Below are 12,168 nucleotides of genomic sequence, written 5' to 3'. Positions count from 1 at the left end.
GAAACAACAACAAAAAAAACAAACAGATATGAGAGAAACATCTCTCCCTGCTGTGGATGTCTTCATTAATCTGTCTTCTCCTGCAGGCGTTTTAGCTCCCTTGTTGCTCAGCTTGAAAAATAGCAACATAAACCACAGACAGACGCGACTGTGAGATCGAACCCTCACCGCAAACACCAAACAAAACATTCCATTCACTTCTTGACATCACAGATAAAAACGAGTCGGGTGTATTTGTCTTCCACGGTTTGAACAAACAACGGGAAAAAACTGGGACTGAATTGTGAAATCTGCAAATAACAAGAACAATGCTACAAAATCAATTTTAATAAATGTGTCAAACATACGGCTCGCTGACCAAAACTGGCCAGAAGCATGATGTTACATAATCCAAGGTGGGCCAGCCGGGGATGTGGCCTCTATTAAATAAATTAACGATCATTAAAAGGCTCTTTTAAAAAAATCTCTGAAAATGTGCTCCTTTTAAAAGCTGCTGCACTTGGGACTTGTGCTTTAATTACAGAAACGGTATGTCTGACAGAAACTGATGTTTCCTGCTTTTATATTGCATGTTTTGAGTGAAACAGGCCTCTTCAGAGTGAGTCCTTGTGTCTCGATGAGACTACCCGCAGAAATAAAGGCTAAGAATATTTAGTCTGGGGGAAAAACAAGTTGTTCATTGCAGGTTTTATAAGATGTAGATGTTTTTATGTTATAATTCCAATGGGAGCATGAAGTTGTCTTAATTTAAGTGTTCAATGATTAACATTTTTCCATTGTATTCAAATACTTTTGAGATGCACCTGTAACTCACCTAAAGGGAATTTTCTTGATAATTTAAACAGAGTGAAACGTCCATATAAATAACACTAGTACAAACAAACTAAAATATTTCAGCTCTTTACTTTATTTGTCGTAGTTTAAATTGGAAAATCTTCAAAATTAAAATGATCTTTCAAAACAAATTACATTATATTAGAGGATTCTATTTCTGAAGTTTCCCCGGTAACAATGTTAGGTGAATAGTTTTATTTTCACATACACTCGCATAGAGGTAAGCAAATTCAGTAAAGCAAACAATATCATTCACATTTTGTTTTAACAATTCCGCTTCTTTTACGTGCTGCATATTAAAACAAACCCATGGGAATTCTGACACGTACTGGTACATCTGAAAAATAAATATCACACCATATTCATCTGCCCATTACAACACAGAAAAAGTGTTTTAGATGTTGCGTCATGATCCCATGGGAACCATTATGCTCTCTGGTGGGCCAGTTTTGGCTCACATATGTTTGACGCCCATAATTTATAGGATCAAACCATCACAGGACAGTCTCTAATTTAATGAAAATATTTGATATCATCAAAATAGTACAAATCGAATAGGAAATATAAGAAACTGAAAAAAGTGGTACTGGACCAACAACCACTATGAGACATATGTTAATAATTATACTAATAATTTATTATTTTATTCTTAAGAAAATAGTTTTAATTGATTTTGAGTCGAACTTTTGGGATATTTCCCTGTTTAATTGTTGTGTTTTCAGTCAACTAGCAGATGATGACGCTTATTCTTGAAGACAATAAGTGCTTACATTTTTTTTTTTTTTTTTTTTTTTTTTTTTTTTTTTTTTAAATCGTAGAATGCTAAATTCTGGGATGTCTCTTGATTTACAAATGCAGTTGCAAAAATCCAACTCCTTTCATTGTACATACATTGGTCTAGCCAACATGTTATATATAATATCCCAACAATATGTAATTGTGATGCGTCAAAAGTTTAAAACAACCTCAAAGCTGCAGAATTAATTTCCTCAGTCAAATAAAGACGTGTAATAAGTCTGAAACAAGCAGAAGCAGAGCGGTGAAATAGTCAAGAACTTCGTGTCTCCACTTACTTTTGGCTGCGTATTTGTTCTCTTTCCGCGTCTTATTGGCCTTTTTGAGGCAGTTGTCACACACAAAGCTGTCATGAGGGAGGAAACAAATGGCATATTGTTAAATTTGCAGGTCATCCACTCTGTCACAATAAGCACTAAAGTCAGTGATTAAGTGGCTTTAATCAAGAAATGACTTGGCCTTTAATGTTCGTCCTCCATTCTATAAACATCGATAATGAGTGGGGAAATTGCTCACGTCTTTTAATTACAAACAGACCAGACGCGATGAGAAATCAAGACTCTGAGGAATCCACTTCCTTCGCATGCGTATCTGTTGTCACAACTCTGGGCAGTGTTATTGCTCTGATGAAATGATCCGGACTTAAAGACTTTACAGCTCTCGATCGAAACCGCACGGAAAGACTGGCGAGCTGTGTGTGTGTGATCTTCACCAGCAGTTCACCCGTGCAACACGAGAACCTGAGGTCAGTGTGTGAGGAATTAACAGATGTGGTTTTCCTGCATCCCAATTTATTGTTTTAATGAGTCTAATTTTATCTTATTTTTTTTTAAAGAGAATACAGATTTAAATCCAAGGCCCCGTCAGGCTATCTGATCGTGAAGAGAGTGTTTGTGTGACGGCGGGCTCACCCTGACGGCCATATGGTTTCATGATGCAGGACGCAGATCTGGTGCATTTTACGACCGCAGTCGGTACATTCCACAAGTCTGAGCGGAGAGAAGATTCAGGAGACAAAGGGGAGACACAATAGGGACAAAGTTAATATCGCAAACACGCCGTACGCGCTGGCACAACATGTTCGTTCCTCAGCGGGAGCTCGGAGAGACGGCCAAGAGCGGAGAATCATTGAATACAAACTGAGCACAATAATTGCAAAGGTGTGTGAAGTTAACAGAAAGTTAATGAGAGAAGAAGAGGGGCACATACAGCTCTGGGTCGAGTGTGTCGTTCTTTTTTCGCTGGAACTGGTCTTTGTTGATGGACCTGTGGGAAATATAAAAAAAAACAAAAAAAACTACTGTAACCAGACAGTAATCACTTCCATGCAGAAAAGGTGCAAAATCAGTCAATAACCTCTTTAATTTAGCAAAACTGGCTGTTAATTTTCAAAACAAATCTACATAAAAAGTATCCTTATAAATCATCAACCCAGAGGAATAACCATCGTTGTAAACAAAATTACATCCCACAAAATCATTATTCTTTCGTTTGAGGCTGAACAATTTTCACAATAGCTGTGTAAAATGTTCAGATTGTCAAAAACTGCACCAATCCAAAGTGACATTTCCAAATGATTTGCTCCTTTCCCGGCTCCAAAAAACTGTTGACTGTGATCGATGACAATGAAAATTATAAAATCCTCTCAACAGAGAACTGAGAAGAATCAAATCTTTGTTTTTTTTGAGTCACTGGCAATTTTCACAAATGTCTTCAAAATTAGTCAGGCACAATTTCACAGATCCTTCCAGATCGACATGAAATGTCTTGTTTTCGGTGAAGCATTAGACTTGAGGTATGTAATTGAAAGTATATAAAACAACAAACGAATCTAAATATTATACATGAGATTTTATTTGTCTTTTTTAGACAAACGGTGAACTACATCAGCATTAATTCACAAAAGCCAAAAATTATGTAACCTATTGAGCATGTGATCCAGTTTAAATAAATTAAATGAACACTGCTAACAGCTTATTATTGCATTATGACCATGTTTTTAAAAGAGGCTGGCATTGAGTTGGAGTATTTATTTAGTCACTTAGTAATCAGAGCTTCCATACAAAGTTATAATATTATTCTGGCAATACATGCTGGCAAACAAGCTTTGAATTATAACTTCTCTTTGCCTCTGTTGATCAGCAACTTAAATTTTGTCACACGAGTAGAAGGAATTAAAACTGCCCCTTTTAATATCCTGAACTTGAATTAAAACCAGCCAAAATAAACTAAAAGTAAAGTTTTAGCCTGAGTATTAACGTGGTCAAAATCATCTCAAGTTGTGTAGTATTTATACAGAAACTATAGTTTTGTGGTCACCTGAAACTAAGAGTTCACTTGTAAAATTACCTTGAAATGTGTCCATTTCAGACTAAACTGCCAGTTGTGAGGTGGTGGGTTTTTTAAAAATTTGTTTTCGGCCAATTTTGTAAACTGAAACTTCACCACAAAATGTCACTAAACCTTTCATTGGATTGTATTTGCAGCCAAGAGAGCAAAACAAAATCAGGCGTCAACGATCCAGTGCAGAAGAAGATCACAAACAATACTTTTCAATCAATTTTCCTGATTCATTAGTGGAGGAAAAGGATGTTTGTAACTTTAAAGGGGAAGGGCAGAGGATTTTTCAAACTTGATTAATGCTTGTGTGGGTTGTAAAATGTAAACTGTCTCAATAAATGCTGAACATCAGACCCCCAGGACTCCTCATTTGAAGTTCGGCTTTGTAAGCAGTTGCATAATGTGCATCAGAGGCAGTGCGATGGTACTTACGTCTGAGGCTGGGAGGGGTCATCCCCCAGGGAAACACTCTCGCCTTGGATTTCGTTGAAACACTTCTCACAGAAGTGGTACCTGTCAGCAAGAAGCCCATATTTTGGTGAACTACACCGTTCGTCATCAGCACAGCCAATCACAGAGAGGGCACGGAGAAGCAGCCGCCAATCAGGGCAGGGCAGGACAGGCCAGGGGGCGCACACACAGGAGGAGGCAGAGGGCAAGGTAGGTCGTCGCCAGGAGGTAGCAGCCAATCGTGATGCAGGGTTTTTGAGTGGGCGGGTGTTTTGATTTTGCGCGCAAATTTTGGAGTGGATGATTGGTCACACCAAAGCAGGCCAATGCAGACATCACAAGCGTTAAAAAAAAGGAGGGAGAGAAGGGGAGGAGAAGGGGAAGGGCGGGGGGAGGGGGAGGGGAGACGGGGGAGGGGGGGGGTTCAAAATGAATATTAAAAAAAGCGTGAAATAAATCGTTACAGGTCAGACGGAGACAATGAAGAGGGAGGGGGGGGGGGAACAGACAAGATGTGAACAACAACCAACAGAGGACAGAGAGCCAAGGCAAAGCAAAGATTAGCGTCAGACATCCAGTGGTAAACAACAACAACAACATTACAGCAACATGAGAGACCACTAGGAGCTGTGAAGGCGGAAGGGAGTGAGGATACGAGTCTCCAAACATGAGAAGGTGAATGAGGAAAATAAACAAAATGCTAAAGCAACAGAGACCCATCATCCTGGATTTTCATTTATAAAGTGGGAACCTTTCTTCTGGTGGTGCAAATGGACACACACACACAGACACCCATCCCCACTCTGTGTGAGAGAATATTAGAAAATACAAGCTCTACACAGAGATGTACTCGGAACAATGGAGCAACAAATACAGGCTAGCTGCTGCAGAAGACAGGAGCCCACTTTATGAATGGCAACATAATGGAAATTAAAACGGTGAAGTGTGAGGATGGGAGATGGTGCCAGGGTAACCATTAGAAGCCAAATCAAAACTCATCTGTGATTGTACTGACTGATTGATGCTTTAGTGCAAGATATATGATCAATGTGCAAAAGACACCAAAATACACAGAATCTGATCTCACTAGCTGCACTTGTTTTTCTTTTGGAAGCAAAATATCAAAAGGCTTAACGTGTGATGTGTCCGGGTGTGACAGTGATCTGCTGTGTCCACGTCACTTACCTGTTCTGGTAGCTAAAATAAGCAGCGTCGCGTTGGATGGTGCATAATTGTTTTCCATAGCAGCAAAGAGTTTGGGGGGAAAATTCAAACTGCAACAGCAAGGAGACAGAAAGAACAAGTTGTTTACTGACCTGTTATACCTGTTGTACAAATACACACACACACGCACATGCATAACTTCACTCTTTGTGAATTGGAGTAGTCACACCCAGCTGTAATTTTACATTACGTTTACCAATTGTCAAATAAACCACATGAAGGCTTTCAATTAGCAGCTTGTTTGCTTTGTGTAAGACTGGAACAGATGAAGATCAACTGGTTCTGTCAGCAAGAAAACAACATCCAGCACCTCGGCAGCACTCACTACTCAGTGTTACACAACAGGTTGAAGCTTGGAAGGATACCTGGTTAATAATGTAGTATTAGTTTCGAGGAAGTTGTAAATCACTGCCGAAGTTCAAGACCAAAGTTGCTTAGAGGGTTTTAGAGACTGTTTTAAAACCAACATGCCTCTAGATTGAACTTTATTTATGTAATGTCACACAAAACTACGGCAGGTCTGCAGTAAACTATGAACAGGTTGGCTCAGCGTGGCATCGAGGTAAAGTGATCCAAGCATTTGTGATTTCAAGATTTGACTGTTTTCTTTCAATATCCTGAGCAAGAGTAATGACGAGAACTAGCTTGATGTCGTATTTCTGCAATATTGGTTGATTTTCTGGCTTCCTTCAAAATCTAGCATAGACTGCAAGATTGTTATATGAACAATGAAAATGCTTTATAAAAAAAAAAAAAAACATTACCGGTAGTACTAAATTATCCCTGCAGAAGACTTGGCCTCACAATGTTGTTTATTAGAAGCTTTCAAGTAATAAAGAGATTTCAGCCATTTTAAAACCAGCTTTAGTTTTATAAAAGTCTCTACTTTTGAAATTATAATTACAATTTTATAACATTCATAGCATGGTGCAGAATGACCTGAGCCGTTTAGTGAAGCTGGGAGACAGTACCTTTCCCAACTTGTCACAATTGCATGCCAATAAGTTTGAAGGTTTCATCTTCTTAAAAAGGAAGGATAAAGAAATTGAATCGAAGTTGTCCTGTTTAATCAATGTGAAATTAGTAGATTTTGCTTCATATTTTCTATAAATATTGCAGCAGTGCCTGACAGCTACTGCACAGAACTTTTACCTTGAACCTTATCAGATATGGAGTCCTATAAAAGGACCTCAAAGAAAAAAAAAGAGAGAAAAAAAAAAGAGTGATAACCCTTACCCTAACCCAAAACTGCAAACGTTTCAGAAGTCGTTTAAATTATTTATGCAATGTGCATTTCCGTACACTTTCACCTGGCTAACTTTGCAATTAGTCGACCCCGGGTTGGATTTTTCCCAAATTATGACTTATAAATAAAGCTGAGGCTCTTCACACAGCGAGAGAAACTGACTAGCAACTGGGTGCACGCAGGATTTGAAGTCGACTTTTTGCAATTATGAGACAGAAATGTGGTTTTGCCTCACCTTCCTCCCACAACAGTACCCCAGGCCCTGCATGACAGGGTCGATCTCCGTCTCAAACACCTCCGCCAGCTTTGAGCAGTACTTGTAGACGCGGGATGTCTTCCTGTTGTACAGCCAGGCGTTGTTGAACATCAACCAAATGTCTTCTACGTATTGCCACGGTTCTTGGTACTGTCCCGTGTCCAGCTTCCGCTTGATGGTGGACAAGTCCATGGGGTTCTTGACGATGTCAAAGTAGTCCTGGTTTGGGAGGGTGCCATCCGGGTTAGATCGGGAGTTTGAGGTAAAGTTCAGGGGTAGAGAAAGGTGAGAGGAGGAAGGGTGGAAAGAGCAGTCGGATGGCAGAGGTCGAGAGAGGAATGGGAAGGAAGAGTGCGACCGGCGTCATCAGCGTTGCAGCCGTCAGGTGGAGGCGTAATGGAGGCGTTGCATTCGAAGAGGCGGGACCAGAGGAGGGAGAGAAGAGGGTGCAGGGGGACAATGTTGTTGAGCGCTGCAGAAAAGAAGGTTCACGTGCAAACAGAGAGACATGACAACTTCTGCCCTCCAGCTCTCTGCTTTGCACCCTACATTGCAAGTCTCCATCTATTATGCGAACAGGAGGGGTGGAGCGACCGCCACCGGTCTGCTCGGTCCTCCGCCAACCTCTCAAAAAGATATAAAAACCAAGCTACAGATTCGATTATGTGTCACGTAATCATACCGCAACTGAAGCCTAGACGTTATCATTAATACATTTCTCTTCAAAAGCACATTCAAAGCCGATTTTGCCAAACAGCTTGAAAAAAATGATTCCTGGCTTGAGGTCTAAAAGCAAACAAAAAGGCTCAGCTTGTGATCAGGGTGCAAAACCAAGAAAAACAGAGCAGTGGCAAAAGCAACAGGCAAGAGATCTACAGTTTCCAGCAACATATTGGTCAGCATTAACAACGCCAGCAGCTACGAGCGGCGATGTGGCGGCAGGGTTAAAGCCGGCAGTGCTGAGGGGAGGAGAAATTAATTTGACAAGTTGTGTGTTTTGTTTTTTGAATCCCTTCTGTAGTCCTTTGCTTCTCCTCAAAACAAAGCGTTGTTTTAGGAAACAAGCAAAGGGCGTGGATAAGGAAGAACTAGAGATTCAACCCAAAAATAAATAAATAGAATATAAATAGGAAGGAGGTGTGAGTTTCAGAGAGCAGGGTCCATCTCTGTCACCATGGCAACAAGAGTTAGAAAACAGACCCTCATCTCTGAAAGGGACCGCTCGCACACACAGGAGATGCAAATTACTTTGTTGAAACTGCGGAGCCAAATTTATAACAAAGGACCGCAGCGTTTACAAATGCCACAAGTTTCTGAGAGATCATACTTATTCAGTGTGTGGCTGCGAATGTGCACCGGGAAAAGTTGCATCACTTGTGGAGGTTTCTAAACGAAAGGTGAGCCAATGGCCTGGTGCGTCACATCAAAATTTGGAGAGGGAGGATGGACACTGTCACTTTCTTTGAGCCAATATTGTCTCTTCACATACTCCTCCCAGGAAATATTCAGTGGAAGAAGGACAAAAAGAGTCACTGTCCCACCTCTACACACTGCCCACTTGAACACTGTCACACTACTACTGGTGAGGAACTGAACTAGAGAGCTAGCAATGGAACGCTACAATGAGAATGATCAAATGTAATGGTGGGAAACTTAAAAACTGACATCAAAAGACAAACAACAAAGTGATAAATGAAAGCAACTGGCTCATGAACTGCATTATTTCCCCCTTGTGGTGCGTCAATGTTTTTATTTGAATATGTGTGGAATGGATGCTTGGATCGTGAGACGGTCATGATTTCAGCCATCGTCACATTCCATTAAAATTGAATGGACATACATTTATAAATTCTCAAAGGGGAAGTTTATTTTAAACCAATGTCTCATCTGATTTGCATTAGTGTTCATGAGAGCCATTGCTTTCGTTTACAAATGACAAAAGCAGAGTACACACTAAGAAAACACTTTTTTTTTTTTTTTTTTTAAATCTAAAGCCAACATAACAAGATGCCATGATCTGAACACAAAGTAAATGATTAACATAAATTTGGAGCAAGTATGTAGGATAACTCAAATAAAAAATGGCGACTATGGCAAAAAGAGAACAAAAATACTTAAGAGGAAAACAGAAAGAAACGCTACGTTTTCAGAGGAGTTGAAGCAAAATGGCAGCCAGTGCAGTCCCTTACCAGGTTAGTTTTGTTACTAGTTCGAATACGTACGGGTATTCCCAGTAACTGGGGGTCCACCGGCTGACGGAAAGGAAGGGATTCAGGGTCCTGCCGGTACAGAGCCTCCAGGGTCGGCATCAGAGCCTGACGGAGCTCCTCCGGCTTAAAGACTGCAGGAGAAAACCAAATAGGAATGTAAATGACTGCGGGAGGAAAAAGGCTGGAATACAGACGGCAAAAAGCTTCTGCTGCACTTGAAGATGGTTTGAGGAGAATCTCGGCATGAATTACATGGACTAGACAACGGCAACTGGCCGCTGGTGGACCAGACACGGACCTCATCATCACTCTCCAACATTCACAAAGCAATTCAAAGCGGGTACATTCTACTGGTTTAAAAGATTCTTGGGAGGGAAAAAAGTCATTTCAACCATTTTCAAACCTGAAATACACTTTTCCAAAACTCCAAAAGATTTAATCAACATTTACAAGCTATAAAAACACTGTCTAGTCATGTAATACACCAGCTGGATACCGATACAGGCCTCTGGTGACAAACATGGATTCGTTGTCTTTGTAAGAAATGGGCAATTGTGATCACGATACAGGCTGCAGAGGAAGAGCTGTGAACTTTGAACTGAATGAGGAGCACTTGTATTATATGAATGTGTTATTTCCTTGTTAGATTTCTTCATATGTATATATGTGAATAAAATGATGGTTTGGTATAATCTGTACAGATATATTTACCTCTTTGAGAAGATTATCTGATTGAAACGGCTCCTCTGGTGGACGTTTTCCACTTCCATTCAAACCCTTATTTACAAAACTTTCCTTAGTGCTCTCTAGCAAAGTGAAATGCCCAGTAAAGTGCAGTTAATAGATACCAGAGTGAAGACTTACCTTTCTTCTTGCTCTGAGTGCTGGCTGGGGAGCTGTTGTTGGCTGCTGACCCTGACCCCTCCTCTTCCTCTTTGGGCTCCTTCTTCACCTCGGGCTTCTTGTCTTCAGGCGTGGCTTCGGATGACGGTACAGATGATGAAGACGTGTCCATTGGCTCACTTTTACACCCGTCAACTGATGGCTTCTCATTCTTCACCTGCGGTGGGATTCAGAGGTTAGAACGATGGAGATACAATCGTTAAAAACATCATAATCGACAGATGTTCTCACCTCCGGTTTTTCCTCCACCTTCACATCAGACTGGCCCTTTCCCAGCTTTCCCTTTCCCTCGTCTTGCGTGTCAGCATCTTCGTCTTCCTCCTCCTTCTTCACCTCCATTTTGATGTCCTCCTGGTTGGAAGTGGGACCGTCTGCTGTGGCGAGCTGCGAGGTGGGTTCACTGCTGCTCGTGACTGAAGCCGGAGACGAAACCTGACCGTCTGCTGTCAAAGACGCCTTTGAAGACAACTGTGAGGGCAAAAGAAAACAATAGATGAAGCGATTATAAGTAATAAGGTAAACCACTTTTATACTGAATTTTATCATTAAGCTCATATTTTAAATTAATCCGACTCCGTGTCACTTTGGGGTTTGACAAGAAAATGCAACATTTTTGCACAACTGTTTACATTCTGCTCATTTCTTGGTAGTCAGTGTGTTTCTACTGACAATGATTTTGCACATTATAATCTACTACTCGTGGTGGTTTGAAAAAGTGTGAAGAAGACTATATAGTTAGAAACGTTGACCGAGTTATCATACTGGTGAATCTTTTGCAAACTAAGAGACAAAGGTCGTTCTACTCATGTCTTCTTCACGTGTGTTTTCTCAGCAGAGCAGTCAGAGACTCAATATTTAAGAATCTTTTTCAAAATAATTTAAATTGCAAAAAAACTCTCCAAGTGGAAAAGTTAACAAATTCATGCACTCACTGGGGTCTGCGGCAGCTGTAATGGCACGTGAGTGTTCTGGGTCGGCACTGAAGACGTTTGACCTGCTTGAGGTCCCGAAGAAGCCGGACCCCCAAGCGGCTGCTGCGGAAGCTGATTGGCTTTCTCCGAGGTTGCAGCTTGCCCTGACGGCTGCTGCTGCGAGGCTTGTTGTTGTTGTTGTTGTTGCTGTTGCTGCTGCTGCTGCTGCTGCTGCTGCTGCTGTTGCTGCTGCTGCTGCTGCTGCTGTTGATGATGATGCTGCTGCTGCTGCTGCTGCTGCTGCTGTGGAGCAGGAGGCAGTTGCGGCGTGCTCGGCGTCTGTGGCTGAGGCGTCTGAGAACGCGGTAACGTTGGAGGCGTTTGATGAGGTTGAGGCGTTAAGCTGCGTGCTGGTGAGGGGGAGTTTGTTCGGATGGGCGGGCAGTGAGGGAAGGAGTTGGGCTGCGTGGAGTTGGAGGACGGAGGCAGGTTGGGTAGAGGCCCAGTGCTGCTGGCATTAGCAGAGCCCATAGCGCCTGCAGGGGCTCCAGGGCCCAGAGCAGAGGGGGCCGACTGAGCTGCAGGACTGCTGGCTGGGAGGGAAGGTGGTGTTGACATCTGGTTCTGCTGCAGAGGACAAGACAAAGGACATATTGTGCATAACAAGTGTTTAGATTATCTATACCAAACTTGATCACAAACTGGTATGTTGGTCATGATGTACTGTCATTAAGTTCCTTACCTGTGGCACAGAGGTCGGTGCTCCTTGCTGGTTCATACCAACAGGACCAGAACCAAGTCCAGGATTGGACCCGGGAAACTGGCCTTGAGGGAGGTACTGGTTTTGTAGCTGCGCGGCATTAGGCTGATTCATCCTCGTTGCTCCCATACCCATCTGGAGACCAAAAAAGTAATTTTAGTCTCTCTTTCCTCGTCACCAGACATATTTTTCATAGTACTTCAGTAAACAAAAACAACAAGTTGTAGTAAAGTTGTTTT

The 12,168-nt window shown here is 41.7% G+C and overlaps 1 protein-coding gene across 2 annotated transcripts in view; it reads right to left on the bottom strand.

The window, feature by feature from the left end:
- The window catches only part of ep300b (EP300 lysine acetyltransferase b), a gene marked incomplete at its 5' end in the record, with an annotated part of 31,897 nt that overhangs the window by 7,675 nt on the left and 12,054 nt on the right, over window positions 1-12,168 (bottom strand). Inside the window, 11 exons of one of the 2 annotated variants that reach the window (XM_080488131.1) lie at window positions 1,908-1,975; window positions 2,541-2,618; window positions 2,839-2,895; window positions 4,402-4,482; window positions 5,605-5,693; window positions 7,125-7,364; window positions 9,335-9,486; window positions 10,220-10,415; window positions 10,490-10,726; window positions 11,191-11,796; window positions 11,912-12,064. In XM_080488131.1, the coding sequence (XP_080344257.1) occupies window positions 1,908-1,975; window positions 2,541-2,618; window positions 2,839-2,895; window positions 4,402-4,482; window positions 5,605-5,693; window positions 7,125-7,364; window positions 9,335-9,486; window positions 10,220-10,415; window positions 10,490-10,726; window positions 11,191-11,796; window positions 11,912-12,064 (1,957 nt within the window). The remainder of the gene's footprint in view (window positions 1-1,907; window positions 1,976-2,540; window positions 2,619-2,838; window positions 2,896-4,401; window positions 4,483-5,604; window positions 5,694-7,124; window positions 7,365-9,334; window positions 9,487-10,219; window positions 10,416-10,489; window positions 10,727-11,190; window positions 11,797-11,911; window positions 12,065-12,168) is intronic. The other variant, XM_080488132.1, reaches the window with a different exon arrangement.

This window comes from Lipophrys pholis (assembly GCF_963383615.2).
Source record: "Lipophrys pholis genome assembly, chromosome: 19".
In the NCBI taxonomy this organism is placed as follows: domain Eukaryota; kingdom Metazoa; phylum Chordata; class Actinopteri; order Blenniiformes; family Blenniidae; genus Lipophrys; species Lipophrys pholis.
Note: the sequence above shows the minus strand (reverse complement) of the source record. Positions and strands in the feature narration are given on the sequence as shown.